General features: G+C 43.1%; 3 protein-coding genes across 4 annotated transcripts in view; all 3 read left to right on the forward strand.

Annotated features, from left to right (window-relative positions):
* LOC109930389 (ferritin heavy chain A-like) overlaps positions 1-3202 on the forward strand; it is a 3649-nt gene extending 447 nt beyond the window's left edge. The window contains exons 2-4 of one of the 2 annotated variants that reach the window (XM_048593446.1): positions 1673-1819; positions 1963-2112; positions 2925-3202. In XM_048593446.1, coding sequence (XP_048449403.1) covers positions 1673-1819; positions 1963-2112; positions 2925-3080 — 453 coding nt within the window. In that variant the 3' untranslated portion in view covers positions 3081-3202. The remainder of the gene's footprint in view (positions 1-1672; positions 1820-1962; positions 2113-2924) is intronic. The other variant, XM_048593447.1, reaches the window with a different exon arrangement.
* Positions 3203-7747: 4545 nt separating this feature from the next.
* On the forward strand, positions 7748-10250 carry LOC109925126 (ferritin, heavy subunit-like). Its single transcript, XM_020525101.2, has 4 exons — positions 7748-7900; positions 9166-9312; positions 9498-9623; positions 10014-10250. Exons 1-4 carry the CDS (start codon positions 7799-7801, stop codon positions 10158-10160), a joined length of 522 nt encoding a protein of 173 aa, XP_020380690.2. The 5' UTR covers positions 7748-7798; the 3' UTR covers positions 10161-10250.
* Positions 10251-13582: 3332 nt separating this feature from the next.
* Positions 13583-16564, forward strand: part of LOC109938395 (ferritin, heavy subunit-like) — a gene marked incomplete at its 3' end in the record, with an annotated part of 3502 nt that continues 520 nt past the window's right edge. Inside the window, exon 1 of the mRNA XM_048593448.1 lies at positions 13583-13749. Within this exon, the coding sequence (XP_048449405.1) occupies positions 13648-13749 (102 nt within the window). The remainder of the gene's footprint in view (positions 13750-16564) is intronic.

Below are 16564 nucleotides of genomic sequence, written 5' to 3' on the forward strand. Positions count from 1 at the left end.
ACTTTACTTGACTTTATTTTGCTTCCATGTGTCAATTCATTGAGATCAAACACGAAGCTTTGATAATGTGATCGACTGCCAGCTTCTAACATTACCTGAGGTTCCCTGAAGATTTAGGATTGGTTCCAATGTAAGACACTCTTGGAATAGTGAGCCCCCTCTGACTGGAAGAAGGTGGCTTGTTCTGTTGTTTACACTCTCTCGGATTTGTATAGTGGTATCAGTCCTTCAATTTTTCACTGGTGAAAGGATAGTACTGCAGATCCCAGCTTATTGACACTAAATATCTCAATCTTTCAACAGAAGCAGGAAGTTGTAAAGGTCACTGAAATTGAACATCTCCCTGCCTGTACAGACACAGGCTATTCAGCCACGTATATTGCACTGACTGCTTCAAGAAGCATTGCCTAGACCTGATCTATTGCTTTTCATTACCCAGACCTTGTAAAGGACCATTTCAATACAAATCTGCTGCCCTCCTGAATGTGCTCCCAACATGTGTGGCAAGTGTATTCCATACCCTAACTGCTGCAGGAAATGTTTTCTCATTTGGCCCTTGTTCCTTTGGCCATATGACTTTAAATGTGTGCCCACTTGAGTGGAACAGTCTGTCCTTATCCAATCAATCCAGGCTGCACTCTGTTTTTGAGAGAACAGCTACCTGATGTCCTTGGAGAGATCAGTCCCAATTTTTCCAAAAATAATTGGGCAGCACTACATTGATGTAGAATTCCTGTAGGTTTCAGTTGGCTTTAAGATATTGTTGTAACACTCGTTGAATTATTATGACACTGTTCCTGCTGGTTGTCTTGGGGTGTGCTCACCCAAATCCCAGGAACTAGCTTCTAGTAAGCTTGCTTCCTTGTAACTGAAGAAGCAGTATGATGCATAAACCTGGTCAACTTGAAACAACCCCAATTTTACAGTTAGGCTTGTGTTGGTTCTGATCAGTGTTCTGACTGTCCTGCCCTGCTGTTCTCACTGATTTAACCCATAGTGTTGAATGTGGGAGATTTGTTCTCTGCCACACAAGTGAAGAGTTTTGAAGAGGGGTCCAGACCCAAAACCTTAGCTTTCCTGCTCCTCTGATGCTGCCTCGCCTGCTCTGTTCCTCCAGCTCCACACCTTGTTCTCTCAGCCTCCAGCATCAGCAGTTCAACTTTCTGCCTAAAGTGAATGTTAGTCTGACAGTCATCCATCACAAAACAGACCCTTCAACCCAAACTGCTCATTGCCAACTGCATTTCCTAAACCAAACGAGACCCTCTAGTTTTGGATTCACTACTGTTTTGGTGGGGGAAGGATGTCAACTATGCACGTTATCTATGCTTCTGCCTTACATTTTCAAGGCCAAGCCTCAACCTCCTACTTTGCATGGGAAAAGATCCCAGCATCTCCTTAGAAAGGAAACATTCCTGTTCTGATAACATTATTGGGAACAGTTGACATTAACTCCAACATTGCCACCATTTCATCTTTAGTTGAATCATGTACACTTGCTTAGGCAGTTAATAAAAACTGCCAACAATAATAACAATTGCCTGGCTAAAACATGAGCTGCTTAATTGGAAGCAGAGTATTTGATAGCAGGTAACTTAGCCACTGGTATTATCTTCCAATCATCCATAGATGATGCCTGACCTCACTCTCTTTCTCCTCCCTCTGTTTGCAGTTCTCTTACTTTGACCGGGATGATGTTGCCCTGCGTCACTTTGCTGAGTTCTTCAAGGAGCAGTCCCACGAGGAACGGAAACATGCTGAGAAACTGATGGCATTCCAGAATAAACGTGGAGGCCGAGTCCTCCTGCAGGACATCAAGGTTGCATTTCATTATACCTATTTAGCTTCACTGGAGCTTATGGCACTAAATGTTTGGAACAATTGGATTAATGCAGTGACTACTATGGCATGTTATTTCATCCTTGCATCCCTCTTCCCTCTGGATTTTCCAATCTGTTGAAGCATCTGCCTCTTCCCTCCCTCCAGAAGCCAGAGCAGGATGAGTGGGGCAATGGTCTGGAGGCAATGCAGAGAGCTCTGCAGATGGAGAAGGATGTGAACCAGAGTCTGCTGGATCTGCACAAACTTGCCTCTGGCAACACTGACCCTCATGTGAGTTTCTAATGTGGGCATTCAGAGCCTCAGCTGTAGAATTCCATGGCATTGTGTATCACTCTTTGACCTGGCAACAAGTAAGGGCTGTGTTGGCTGATAGGATATTAGCAAGTACATATTCCAGTGCTGTTGGGATCTTGAATGACCCTTGTATAGCAATTCCTCTTGCCACAACACTGCCACTTTGGGAGGTTTTCTCTTCTCTGGAAGAGGCAAGACCACGGTGCTGAGCTGGCTGGTGAAAACTACTTGTGCCAACAGCTTGGTAGGCCTTTGGGTTTTTGTGGCCAGATCTCTGGGTTCTGATTTTACAGCAGCATAAGCTATTTGTGTCTCAAAGAAATGGAAGCTTCAGTGCTTCCTGGCTGATTCTCTTGCTGCCTTTTATTCCCCTCTTAGATAGTAGAACTGCGTATGAGAATCTGCCTGAATTTTCCCACTTTAGCCAAGGGGTATGTTTCACAATTATTGTATTAGAACAGTTATTTGTAACAATTATATAGTTTCTTAACATTGTTGTCTTAAATGCTTCTCTGGCTGTAGTTTAACAGCAATGTAGCACTCATTGACTAGTTGCATGGTATCCAAAACAGCTTTCATATGTTTTTTTAATCAAGTCCAGGTCTGGGCTACATTAAAAAAAAAAAAAAAAGTTGGAAGGGGTTTGTTGTTCTGATTCTCAATGCTCTGCACTAGTACTGCATCAATATCCAAAACTCTGTTGCTCCAGTTCACAGGATGAAAGGTCAAGCTGTCAAGGGAAACTGGTCTTGCTATCTAAATTCCTTTTTCTCTCCCTCTTTGGTCAGCTGTGTGACTTCCTGGAGAGGCACTACTTGGATGAGCATGTGAAGATGATCAAGAAGCTGGGAGATCACATCACCAACCTGAAGAGACTGGGAGCCCCTGACAATGGCATGGCAGATTACCTGTTTGACAGGCTCACCCTGGGAGAGAGTGACTGAACTGAATGCAGGGAGAAAGCTTGTTGCCATGTGTCTAAATGGGAGACCTGTAGAGACTTCTCCTTTTGTAGAAGCAGTTCATTGTCCTGTCCCAAGTGTAAATAAACTGCTCCATATTGGACTGTCTTGCCTCCCTTCCTGGGTTAATCCTTACTGTGAGCTGTGCTGTAGCTTGATCCTGTTTGGTTCTGTTCTTGCTGATGGGAACACTTTCCCCACTGGTCTGTGGGTTTCACAGTCTGGACCAGACAATTGCTTGCACCTAGTTGCCTTTGAGATGGTGAGCTGCTGCCTTGAGCCACACAAACCTTGTGTAGGTCAACCCACAATATCCTTTTGTATGGAGGAATTAGCACTGACCCAGGAACTTTGAAGGGTGAGGAATGGCTCATGGACCTAGCCTTCTTAGCAAAAGGACCAACTGAGCAGAAGGTTGGAAGCCATCAGGGAAACCTTAAGGTTATTGAGAAAACTGATTCCAGCAAGTTAAGCATAACAGACAAATCCAGGCACTTCTGGTTTTGGAAAGAATAATTTTAAGGGTGTGCCTATGGAATTTTGCTTTCAATGTTCATGTGTTTACTTCAGCAAGCTGTTCAGTATTACCCTCTAATGGAGCAGGTGGGACTTGAACCTATCCCTCCCAGACAAGGGTTAGGGATGCTACCACTGCACCACCAAGAGCTCAGCAAATAATACATGCTAAGTGTGCATATTGGGTGAGAGCAAGTCTCAAATCAGGGTCAATATATTTTTATTGGCTTGTGAAGTTTATTAGTCCTTGTTCAGCTTCTGGGGAGCCTTGGCAAATGGAGTTCTAGTGTGCAGGTGCTGAGTTCCTTTGAAGGTGTGGACAGGGTGGGGAAGAAAACACTTGGGATGCTTCCCTTCATTGGCCAGTGCATGGAGTGTAGGATTTGGGATGCCATTGTACAGCTGTGTAGGGCATTGGTCACTCTTGGAATACTGCATTCATTGCTGGATTTCATGCTAAAGATCTTCTGAGAGCTAAAGGTTCAAGAAAAAGTTCTGCAAGGAGGCAGAGTAAACTGGGGCTAGCCTCATTTGAGTGTCAGAAGCTGAGAGCAGACATTAGACTTAAAATCATGAGGGATGTGCATGGAATAAATAGTAAAGGCCTTTCTTCCCAGGCTTGAGGAAAGCAGAGGGCATAGTTGAAAGGAGAGATTCAAAAGGGACCCTGGGGCAACTTTCCCACAGAGGGTGCTCATCTGGAATGAGCTGCAAGAGGAACTAGTGGATGCTGGTACAGCTGCAACATGAGATGGTGCTTGGCTGGCTATATGAATAGGAATGATCAAGACTAGGACCAGATCAGTTTTGTATATCTAGTGGGCACAGGTGAATGGGACTAAATAGGCAGTCTCCATCCTGACTATTAGTCCAACTGAGGTATTTAGTGCATCAGAGGGGTTACTCTAACAAGCTTGTGGCTGAGCCCAACATTGCATTTTCTTCATAAAGATCAAGGACAAAAGGAGGGGAATATGAACGTCTCAAAAGAAACACTATTTTCCACATACCTGTCACCTGCAGGCACTAAACCCCACCTTTAAGGGCTCTATTAGACATATGACAAAACAAGAGAGAGATCCCAACAGAATGATTTAGTGTCCCTTAAAGACCAAAATGCTGGAAAACCAAAAAAAACTAATGATCAGTAGACCACTGTCACTGTGTCAGGATCAGGTCTTGTTAAACAGAAATAAATTTCTATTTTAAAGGATCAGCTTCTGAATGGCAGGGAGCAAACCTTCCAGCATTGGGTACAGAATTTGGAAGAATAATATCCTCCAGTATTTCTGATGATGGCAAGAGTTCTGCTGACATTCAGATGCCCAATTGTGGGAGAGACAGATTGTGTTCATGTCATAGTGCCAACAGCCAGGGGGAATGTTTGATCGATGCAAAGGTTAATGTTGAAGGGAAGGTATGAAAAGTGAATTCACTGAGGCCAATCTATGTGGGATAAGTTGGAACTTGGTGTTATCTGTACATCCATCATTTCCTTGTAAAAGATCCTCCTGAACAAACACAAAGAATTGATGCCCAGCTGGGTAAAAGAAGCAAGTGCAAAACAATGACTACAAGCCAGTATCATCTGCCAGTGCTTTACTATGGAACAACTCTTCCAATAACTCTTCCAATCCTTGAATCGGATGTAGCTCATCTCACCCACCAAAGCACTGTCCATCCTTTCAAGAGACATCCAAGTTGTGTTCTATGTGAGCAGATTGGATTCAAATCTGTCAAATCCAATAGCCCAGGGAAGCCCAAATTGTCACAACACCATGTGAAGAAGGGCTGAGAAAGAAACAATGCCAAAGAAGCTTGGAACAGTATGTCAGCCAGGATAGATCCCAACAACAGGAGGATAGCATCAGTGAGAACCTGCCAAGATATCGAGATCTTGTAGATACCATTCTCAGAAGAACCACACTTTAGCAAAATGTAAATCTTCTTCAACTGATGATAGTAGCAAGGAATTACGGTCTTGTTTTGAACTGTATAAAAGATAAAATAAATTTGAGACAAATCAATTCATTTGGGTTGAATTAACTCATCAGATGATATTGAACTTCATCCTACCAAAATAAAACATATGTATAAGATGTCTATGCCAGATAGAAATTACTTACAAAGCTGTCTCAATTTAATTAATTTGCTCTACCCACATCTTCTGAACCTTGCACATGCTCAGGAGTTCTCGACAAAAACATGAGAAAAGACGATTAACCAGTAAGTGTGTACTTCAACATTGTATTATAAATTTCCTGCAGTGTATTTATTTGGATATGGACTCGAGAAGAACATGAGTATGTGTGGTTTATGTTACACAGACAACCAGGGAGTAAGCCAGGAACACCATCTATTCCCACAGAGCCAGACACCACAGATATTCATCAAACTCTCTGGTGACCATTGAATGACCATGTGATGTCCATTAGTTTGGACAAAGTCGTTTGTGACTAATGGACATTCCCTGCATCTCAGATCCATTTTGACCAGGATATCTGGCAATCTCCAGATACATTTTCAGTTCGGGCGGATTAAAAGCGTCTGTCCCAGGAGGGCTGTGGGTGGATGATGATTGGTGGATCCTGATGTCAATCACAGGCTCCCCCATCTGGCCCATTAAACCCGGAGTTAAATCCAAAAAAACACATCTCATCACCTATTCCAGGTCCGAGCTGCTTAGAGTTACAGTGTGAAACAACATGGAAACAGACCATTTGGTCCAACTCATCCATGCTAACCAGGTATTTCAAACTGAACCAACACCATTTGCCTGCATTTGGCTCATTTCCCTTGTCGAGGGCCAGACCAAACCTCCTCCAAACACATTAAGAGTATCATTTGTTTTCTTGTTTTAAACGTAAGTGACAGGCATTGTGTTCCAGATGCAATTCGATTGATCAAACTATTAACCTCAAGCAAAGCACACTTTAGTTTTATAATACAGTTGAAGTACAGACAAAAGAAAAAGGAAAGTATTGGATTACCTAACGAAATGCTGAACAAAATAGTAGATACATTAACTATTACTAATTAACTGTTCCAACATAGTGACATACTATAAACACACCCTTTGCAAAGGCAGATTCAGTGAAATAGATTGTCTCACATGCAATTCGAACAGCTGCAGGAGAACTCCCAGCTTGTAGCTGTAACAGAGAGAGGAATAAGAGCTCCCACGGCCAGCTCGAAAACCTCAGCAACTGCTGAAAGCTAAAACTAAAAATCCTGGTTCATTGGGAGCTTGACCAACCACTCACCCACTTCCACCCGACCAAACCACCCCCCGACAACTCCCCACTTACACACACCCTCAAGCAACTCAACTCAGGTCGCTTCTATTGTTCCAACTGCAATAAAAAACCTCAATGCCTCACAAGCTGATTACTTTATTGACTTTGAGTGGAGTACTCTCCACCTCTGTCTCCAACTTTCTTCATTTGAATCTAAAGTCAAAATACACCTCTTAAAGCCATTGTTTCGTCACACCTGCTAAACCCTTCCTATTCATGTTCCTGTCCCAATTGCTTTTAAATGTCTTTACCACGTCCTCTGGCAGTTCATTCCAAACATGCACCACCCTCGGCGTGAAAAACCTGCCCCTCAGGTCCCTTTTAGATCTTCTAGAATGAAACTAGTTGTAAACACTTGGGGTATCAGTGAAACACTTGAGGCAAAAGAACCATCTCTGGTCAGATGGTGGAAAAGTGCTTCACTGAAGGTAACATTTTTTAATCACTTCATTCCTGTCCCAGAATAGACACTTTTTGAGCAATCTGTTCAGGAGACAGTGGCACCTGACACTAGTGTCCTCAGATCCAGAGGTATGGACACTGCCACTACACATATCTATTTACAAATGACCAGCGAGATTGGCCTGCGTTGACAAACTATCACTCCAAAAGCACTTGCATCATCAAGAATAATTTACCAAACCTCTGTATTCCAAATCTCTGATTGGCTCTGGGTCTCAGCATTGTCCCCATAACACCCTTTCCCTTTTCATTGGTGCTTAGATTGATGGGACATTCCTGATTGGATGTTAGGAATTGTCAGTAATGATTGGTAATGTCATTCACTGGTTGAGTGCAGGATGTCCCCAGGAGTATAAATACAAGAGTTTGTGGTTGAGAGGTTTATTTTTTGAGTGGTCTAGGCAATAGTGAGTAGGTACAGTGAAGATGGCCTCCCAAGTGCGTCAGAACTACCATGAGGACTGTGAAGCTGCTGTTAACAAGCAGATCAACCTGGAGCTCTATTCCTCTTATGTTTACCTCTCCATGGTGAGCCTTGAGAGTTCACTCTTTCTTGTTACTTTCTTTTGTTCACCATCCCCCATACCCACCACACAACCAAGGGCAATTAGGGGTGGGCCATATGTCGGTGAAGTCCATGCCCCCTGTGTTTCATAGTTGTCTTTTTAAGTATATCTGGGATGGATACAGTTTCTTTTAAAGCCATTGAGTTGACTTTTGAATGTTTCTTCCCTCTCCAAACCTCCTGTCCACTTAACTTATTAAGGAATTTTTTGTTTTGGTTGTTTTGTTCAGGGACTAGCTACTCTGTGTTCTCTCTCTTGGGTTTTATTCTGAAGTGTTTTATATTGGAATAAAATCCAAGGTTCCTTGTCACTTCTTGGATGATGATTTTTCATGTTGTGTAAACCTGCTCAATTTCTGTTCCACTTCAGTTAAAGTGAATTGGGTGACTCACTAGTGAAGCAGTCACTATTTGAGTCCTCCTGCCTGTTTCTGAAGGAGTATAATCCTGGTGTGTTGGCTTAACACTAGGTCCTTCAATGATGACATTTGATGTTATTACCTCAATGACATGGGATTTTCTCTCAACTGATATTAAGTCATTACATTAAGGTTTTTGGTGAAAGGGTCTCTGATTATATCACTTGGGTTGAGGACTGAAATAAATCTAGGCTCCCTGTTAAAATGGATTTTGGTCTCTTGACTCCTCATGAGATTGAGGAAGTAATGGCTATTGAGGTGTTTGGTGCAAGTTGCAATTCATTAGCTCCTACTCTAATGCACTCGGGTCTAATGGGTTGTGCCCACTTTGCCCATGTTAAAATGGGGGTCACACTTGGAGAAGATCTTGAGTCCAGGGAGAAATGATCTCCTTTGCTCACGTGAGTTGACAGATGTCACATGGCCCCCTGTAGACCTGCTCACTACTCTTAGTAAGATCATGGTTGTTTTGTTTGCATTCTACACTTATCCTGATGATAGTCAGTAACTCTGCCTCAGAATATCTGCTTCTGATAATAGTCAACAACCTCCTAATCTCAGATTGAGTTGGAAAACCAAATGAAGCATCTCATCAGTCAGTCGAGGACTACATTGTATATTCCTAAATTATGATCTGTAGTTCAGAACTGTACACCCAGCCCAATATGTTCCTACATTGTCTTGACATTCAGGATGTGTACACTTCATTCTGTCTAGTCTGAAAAAACTACACAGCCTCTTGCTGAAGTTCTGTCTGGATGAGATCTGGAGCTTGCCTGACTCTGTCCCTTTCTCCTCTTCTCCCACAGTCCTTTTACTTTGACCGGGATGACGTTGCCCTGCGTCACTTTGCTGTGTTCTTCAAGGAGGAGTCCCACGAGGAACGGGAACACGCTGAGAAACTGATGGCATTCCAGAATAAACGTGGTGGCCGAGTCCTCCTGCAGGACATCAAGGTTGGTGTATCCTCTTACGTTACAACTAACTGAACTAGACATGGATTTGAAGCTTGAATACTGCTGGGGTAAAACCACAATGCTACAAGGTGCACGCTAGTTCCCAGTTACAATCTCATCTCACTGCATTGAACTTCCCTTTGTTTTTCACATGAGTGAAGCATCTGCCTCTTCCCTCCCTTCAGAAGCCAGAGCAGGATGAGTGGGGCAATGGTCTGGAGGCAATGCAGAGAGCTCTGCAGATGGAGAAGGATGTGAACCAGAGTCTGCTGGATCTGCACAAAGTCGCCTCTGGCAACACGGACCCTCATGTGAGTTCCTGATGATGACCTATCGGGGTATTGAAGGTGATACTGGAATCTGCCCCGCACACTCTGGTCAAAGTCTGTGTAACAGTGTGTTTTGGAGCAAACACCACTTGTGCTACTTGTCTCAGTTACCAATCTGATTTGCACGTGATGTTGAAGTATCTGGGGTGTAAATTATTATGGGGATTGTTTCCACTTAAATGGATTTGCTTGGCACTTGTGCGCAAGTCAGCTTTGCTCTGCCTTCTCAGCTACAAGTATTACAGGAGGCAGTTTCCAGCCTGTTCTTGGAGATATCCAGCTGCTGTAGACATCCATAAATGATAGAAGCACCAAGAAAGACCCATCCAATCATGTCTCTGAACTGATTACTCTCATTTTGTTTCTCTCCAGCTGTGTGACTTCCTGGAGAGGCACTACTTGGATGAGCAAGGGAAGATGATCAAGAAGCTGGGAGATCACATCACCAACCTGAAGAGACTGGGAGCCCCTGACAATGGCATGGGAGAGTACCTGTTTGACAGGCTCTCACTGAGCTGATGCGCTTGGGGAAACATCTTCAACTGTGTAGAGTGCTAGTGTAAGCCTGTTCTTCTTACTGGATATAGAAATAAATTCCTGTGAAACTGACTTGTGTCTGTATTGCTCACTACATGCACATTGATCCAGACCAAAGATTGCTAGCTGTATGAACTGATTTTGTGTAAGCTTTAATGTGCTATTGGCATTCCTCACTGCACCCTGAATGTTATCCAGTGTTCGTGATCTCTCCAGGCTACACTAGAGCTGCATGGGGCTTTTGTGGGGTAGGGTGGGGGTTGGATGTGGAGTGAAAATTGCCAATTCAGAGTTTGCTGTGTGAAGGGGCTTCTTTCATTTCAATGGCACATATTCCCAATCGTGGCCTATTTCATCACGGCTAAGCATATGACATTTGGCATCACCGTTATTGAGCTACAGCACAGAATTGGAAAGGGAGTAAAACTCCATCGATGACTACTTAGCAAGAGGAAAGCTGCTTGGGCACTTGCCATCAAACACTCCCAGGACAATTGCATTGCAAGGTAGACCTTCCTGCACACATTGAACTGAAAGACAAGCACGCTTTACGCTGTTAAACTAAATGTAAAGCATCCGTGACAATATTCTCAAATAGCATCAGGACAATTTCTTTTGTTTTTTTTTTTATCCCCCCCCCCTCCCCTTGTCACGAAGAATGATCCCTTTCCGAGTAGTGGGAAAAGCTAATGACCTGTTGTGTGCAATGGAATACAAGGTATGCTTCAGTTGTTCAGGGGCATTGGTGACAGCATAGCTGGAGCATGGTATTCATTCACCTTGCCTCAGAAACTAGAATCAAGGAATCCCGACAGTGTGGAAACAGGCCCTTTGGCCCAACAAGTCCATGCTGACCCATCCTGCTATAACCTCCTCTCCAAATACTTCAACAGTGGGCAATCTATCATGGCCAATCCAGCTAGCGTGCATATCTTTGGACTAAGAGAGGAAACCCACGCCACGACTGCATATGTTGTTCAGATAACATTTTGCCAGACAAATTTGGGAGGGGGTGGGCTTCATAAAGATGAGGCGCATGACTAACTTGCATCTGCTAATCCTTGGTGAGCAACAGGGACTTCACTCACGGCTATTGACAGGTTGTGGGGAGGACGCCCCTCTTGGGAGAGTTTAGAGCAACTGGTCACCCATTTAAAATGAAACCTTTCTTTGCACTGGTAGGTTGAGGAATTGAAAGTCTCCATTAAAGTGATTCTGAACGTTACTGCCAGAGATTCTTCATAAGCAGAGGTGAAATTTTGACCCAAGTCGTTTGGGTTGAGATAATTGTTTACAGGAACCAGAAACGTAACAATATTTCTTTAATTCCACCAGATCATTGAAAGTGTTTCTTGCAGTTCTCCATGGGCCTGGCGGGTTGACGTGCACTTGCTCAGGAAATCAATATAGCCCCTGGATCTAAACGCTTCACAATCATTTCCCACATTCAGTGCTTTCCAAACACTTCCCCACCATCAACAACGAAAACACAAATTGCTGGGAAAGCACAGCAGGTCTATCAGCATCCGTGAAGAAAAAATCAGAGCTAACGTTTCAGGTCCAGTGACCCTTCCTCAGACTGTACGGTCGCTTGGAAAATGTCGGTTCATATGCAGAAGATAGGGAGGGGGACGGCGTAGGGACTAAGTTATAGGATAAAGGATAGAATCCAAAGACACAAGTGCAGATGGACAGACAAAGGAGTTGATAACGATCTGGCGAGGAGGGTGAATAGCTGTTAATGTGGATTGTTAGTGACTAACAACAGGGAGTGTGTAATGGCAGGCCATCATTAAACTTGTTTTGAGTCTTAAATGGTCATAGAGAGAGCTGAGAGCAGGAGTACAGCTGTTACAGCACCAACTCCACTATGGCCATTGCTGCCTCTGAACTCATGATTCCCTCAATTTCAGCTTGGGTCCACACTTGGGGTCTCTATCTCTGCTCTGGAAAGGCCTCCTGGTTAGTTACAAATAGTATCATAGTTGTGACCACATTAGACATGGTCTTGTTTCAGTGCTCAAACAACTGACTGGTTACGTTCCAACTACTATTGTTCACAAATCAGTGAAAGGAGGTTTTGTTTTGACCTGTTTATCTGTTCGAGCATTGACCACTTTAAGATGACTCCCTTGAGAGATGACAAATGTTGGGAACTATTGCCTGTATCCTCACTGTCCAAAGGACATACAAAGTGTTGGATGAATAAAAGCAGAACGTCTCAAGTTACATCCCAAGACTCTCCAAGTATCAAATGTTAAATCTTGTCTCACAAATACCTCTCAATATAAAGTGAACTTTTGCAGAAGGAACAGCACATTAGACTGGGTGATATTTGCCATTAACTGTGGTGATTCAATTGCCTCTTCTGAACCTGATGAGTGATGTGTCAATTCATCAAGAGATGGGCGAACACAGAAGCAATTGTACTTAATAGTGTCTCCAGGGTTGAATTTCCTGACTTATATTGGGAAACTCTGATTTCGAGAATTCTATCAGTTTCAACTTGAGGAAAGTCTCAGTAACTAATTTCCATTGCAGATAAGAGTCCATGACATAACTATAAGAAAGGCAACCATGTGAAGGAAACCTTCAGAAATAGTTTGGAGATAGAGGAGAGCTAATGGCTATCTGAGATAACAAGGTGTAGAGCTGGATGAACACAGCAGGCCAAGCAGCATCAGAGGAGCAGAAAAGCTGACGTTTTGGGTCTGGTCCCTTCTTCAGAAATTTCTAAAGAAGGGTCCAGATCCCAAACGTCAGATTTCCTGCTCCTCTGATGCTGCTTGACCTGCTGCGTTCATCCAGCTCTACACCTTGTTATCTCAGATTCTCTTGCATCAGCAGTTCCCACTATCTCAAACGGCTCGAATCTACTTTGAATAGCAAAGCTATGGCAATCTTTCCCCAGGACCCTGTACATGGGCCTGGGGCTCACATGTAGAAAGAGCCTTGTTGAAGGAATAGAGAGATGTGCATTCTCGGTTTCCTTCACTTCCCACACAAAGAATACCATAAATCTTTGAAAACCTTAATTGAACATCGACTCCATTGATTATTTCAAACTGAGATTGGTGACTATCTGTTAAGAATATGGTGTAAAAAGAATATGGAAAAAAGGTAGGTTACACAGGTTTTAAATACAAGCCAACCAAGATCCAGTTGAGTGATGCAATATGCTTAAGGGGTTGAAAATCCTCCTCCTGTCTGCATGGTCCAAATGACCTGAAACTCCTTCTATTTATTGGAATACAAGCTTGGCTCTTTCAGTTACACACCATTCCCTGTCTGAAATTAGTTCCTGAATTGATGGGAGATTCCTGATTGGCTATCAAGGATTGTCAATAATCATTGGTGACATCATTTGCTGGTTGAGAGCAGGATATCCCAGGAGAATAAATACAAGAGTTTGTGGGTGAGAGGCTCAGTTCTCAGGTTGTCTGGGTGATAGTGAGTTGGAATAGTGAAGATGGCCTCCCAAGTGTGTCAGAACTACCACAAGGACTGTGAGGATGCTGTTAACAAGCAGATCAACCTGGAGCTCTATTCCTCCTATGTTTACCTCTCCATGGTGAGACTCATATGTTTTGGGTTTCATTTTAAAATGAAGATTGCCTTGTTTTTATTAATGTTGAGTGGGCAGTATTTCCATGTGAATGGTTTGGTTGGGGATGTTTTTCTAATGTCCTCTGAGAACAAATGCAGTGAAAATGCTTGATTGAAATCAGATGCCTATTCTGTGAGTTTTTTTCAAATGTGAAACTTGGTTTTTGTGAGGTTTCTAACATCATCTTTACCTTCAAGTGTGACTCACCCTAATGGGAATTAGGAGCAAATTATTGCAGATAGTGGAATCCTGACTGAAAAGATACTGGAAATCCATTTGTCAGGGAACATCTGTGGTGTGAATGGCAAGCTAATATTGAGTCTGGATGACTCTTCAGAGATGATGTATCTCCAGTCCATGTTAAAGCATAAACCTAATATTCCTGTAGCAGGTCATTTTAATGTGGCATCTTGCTTGTGTCCACTTGTCTGTCCTTTGCATGCTGCAGTGAATCAGTGCAAATGGGAAGAACAGTATCTTGACTTTAGACAAGACACTGATGATCCTCTGGACTCAATATTGAGTTCAACACCTCTGGAATGTGAATGCATTCTCCTGTTTTTCCCCTTTTAGCATTACTTGTTGTGTTCTGTAACCATGTCTGTCCTCCTTCCCCATGCTGCAACTCTAGTGGGGCCATCGGTTCTTGCTAGTTTGGCAGGTGGATGCCCCATTATTCAGCTATTCTCCCTCTCTCCAATTACTTAATCTGAACTATCAATATCCTTTCTCCACCTGGACTCCACCCTCCAGATATTGTGTCAATGCTGCCCCCCTCCATGTTTCCTGTAGCTGACTCATCCAGACGAGAAATATTTGCTTGTTCTCTTTCTATGGATGCTGCCTGACCGTTGGGATTGCTAGCCTTTTATCTTCAGCTTTAATGGCAAAACAGAAGTTAACATAGTGCCCATTTTAATGGCAAACATTTTGGAATATGGTTTAAGTTTCCATTCCCTTTTAGGTGAAAGATCTGTACTGAAACTTCCTCTAGTGGACTGCCTTGTATGATGTGATCATTCCAAGTTAGCTATTTTGGGGGATCTCGTGCTTGCTCCTCCAACTAGATGTTGGAAGGAAAAGATAATTAACTGGAGTTATCTCTGAACTGAATGCTGGATGGGTTTGTCAATACAAACCAAACTGAATTTTCTACTTCTCCCACTCTCTCTCCTGCTGAGGTGTTGTAGCAAGGCACTTACAATGTATGTCTAATCACTTCCCCCAACCCCATGGCTTGTGGTCATGGACATTGAAACTTGACCTTTACTGTATTTCCATGTGTCCTTTATTGAGCTCTAACATGAAGCTTTGAAAACATGATGGGCTGCCAGATTGTGACAATACCTGAGGTTCCCTGAAGATTGAGAATTGGTTCCAGTGTAAGACACTGTTGGCATACTGAGACTGGCAGAAGCTGTTTGGTCCCGTTAACAGTCGCATGGATCTGGAGAGTAGTATCAGTCCTTCAATTGTTCGTTGGTGAAAGGATAGTACTGTAGATCCCAGTTTATTGACACTATATATCTCTGAATCTTTCAACAGAAGCAGGAAGTTGTAAAGGTCACTGAAATTGAACATCTCTCTGCCTGTACAGACACAGGCAATTCAGCCAATTATAATGTACTCACTGCTTCAAGAAGCATGACCCAGCCCTGATCTATTGCTTTTCATTACCCAGACATTGTACAGGACTATTTTGATCCAAATAATAGTCTGCTGCCCTCCTGAATGTGCCCCCAACTTTTGTGGGTAGTGTATTCAATTCCCTAACTGCTGCAGGAAATATTTTCCTCATTTAGCCCCTGTTCCTTTGGCCATATCACTGAAATGTGTGCCCACTTGAGTGGAACAGGTTGTCTTTATCCAATCCATCCAGGCTGCATTCAGTTTTTGAGAGAACATCTACCTGATCTCCTTGGAGAGATCAGTCCCAAGTTTTCCAACAAATAACTGTGCAGCACTACACTGATACAGAATTTCCATAGGTTTATGAATTGGCTTTACAACATTGTTGTAACACTTGGTGAATTATTATGACACCTGTTCCTGCTGGTTGTCTCGGTGTGCTCATCCAAATCCCAAGAACTTGCTTCCTCATAACTGAAGAAGCAGTATGATGCATAAAACCTGGTCATCTTGAAACAAACCCAATTTTACCTTTGGACTTGTGTTGGTTCTGGTCTCCAATGAATAGTGTGCTGACTGTCCTGCCCTGTTGTTCTCACTGTAGTTCTCCCACAGTGTTGAATGTGGGAGATTTGTTCTCGACCACATAAGTGAAGAGTTTTGAAGAACAGTCCAGACCTAAAACGTCAGCTTTGCTGCTCCTCTGATGCTGCCTGGCCTGCTGTGTTCCTCCAGCTCCACACCTTGTTCTCTCAGCCTCCAGCATCAGCAGTTCCTACTATTTCTGCCTAAAGTGAATGTTAGTCTGACAGTCATACATCACAAACAGACCCTTCAACCCAAACTGCTCATTGCCAACTGTACTTCCTGAACCAAACGAGATTCTCTAGTTTTGGACTCCTACTGTTTTGGAGCAGGAAGGACATCAACTAGACACACTATCTATGCTCTTGACTTTAATCTTTCTTTTTAAGATCAAGCCTCAACCTCCTACTTTGCAAGGGTAAAGATCCTAGCCTCTCCTTGGAAAGAAAGCATTCCTGTTCTGATAGTTCTTGGGAATAGTTGAAATGAAGTCCAATGTTGGCACCATTTTATCTTCTAGTTGAATCATGTACATTTGCACAGGCTGTTAATAAAACTGCAAACA

The sequence above is a fragment of the Rhincodon typus genome, unplaced genomic scaffold (genome assembly GCF_021869965.1).
Source record: "Rhincodon typus isolate 14 unplaced genomic scaffold, sRhiTyp1.1 hic_rhity00002880, whole genome shotgun sequence".
NCBI classification, from domain to species: Eukaryota; Metazoa; Chordata; class Chondrichthyes; order Orectolobiformes; family Rhincodontidae; genus Rhincodon; species Rhincodon typus.

Coding starts and splice junctions, on each gene's coding strand:
- LOC109925126 (XM_020525101.2), top strand. CDS start 7,799: ATGGCCTCCCAAGTGCGTCAGAACTACCATGAGGACTGTGAAGCTGCT. Junction 7,901..9,165: donor CTTATGTTTACCTCTCCATG/GTGAGCCTTGAG, acceptor CTTCTCCCACAG/TCCTTTTACTTTGACCGGGA. Junction 9,624..10,013: donor CTGGCAACACGGACCCTCAT/GTGAGTTCCTGA, acceptor GTTTCTCTCCAG/CTGTGTGACTTCCTGGAGAG.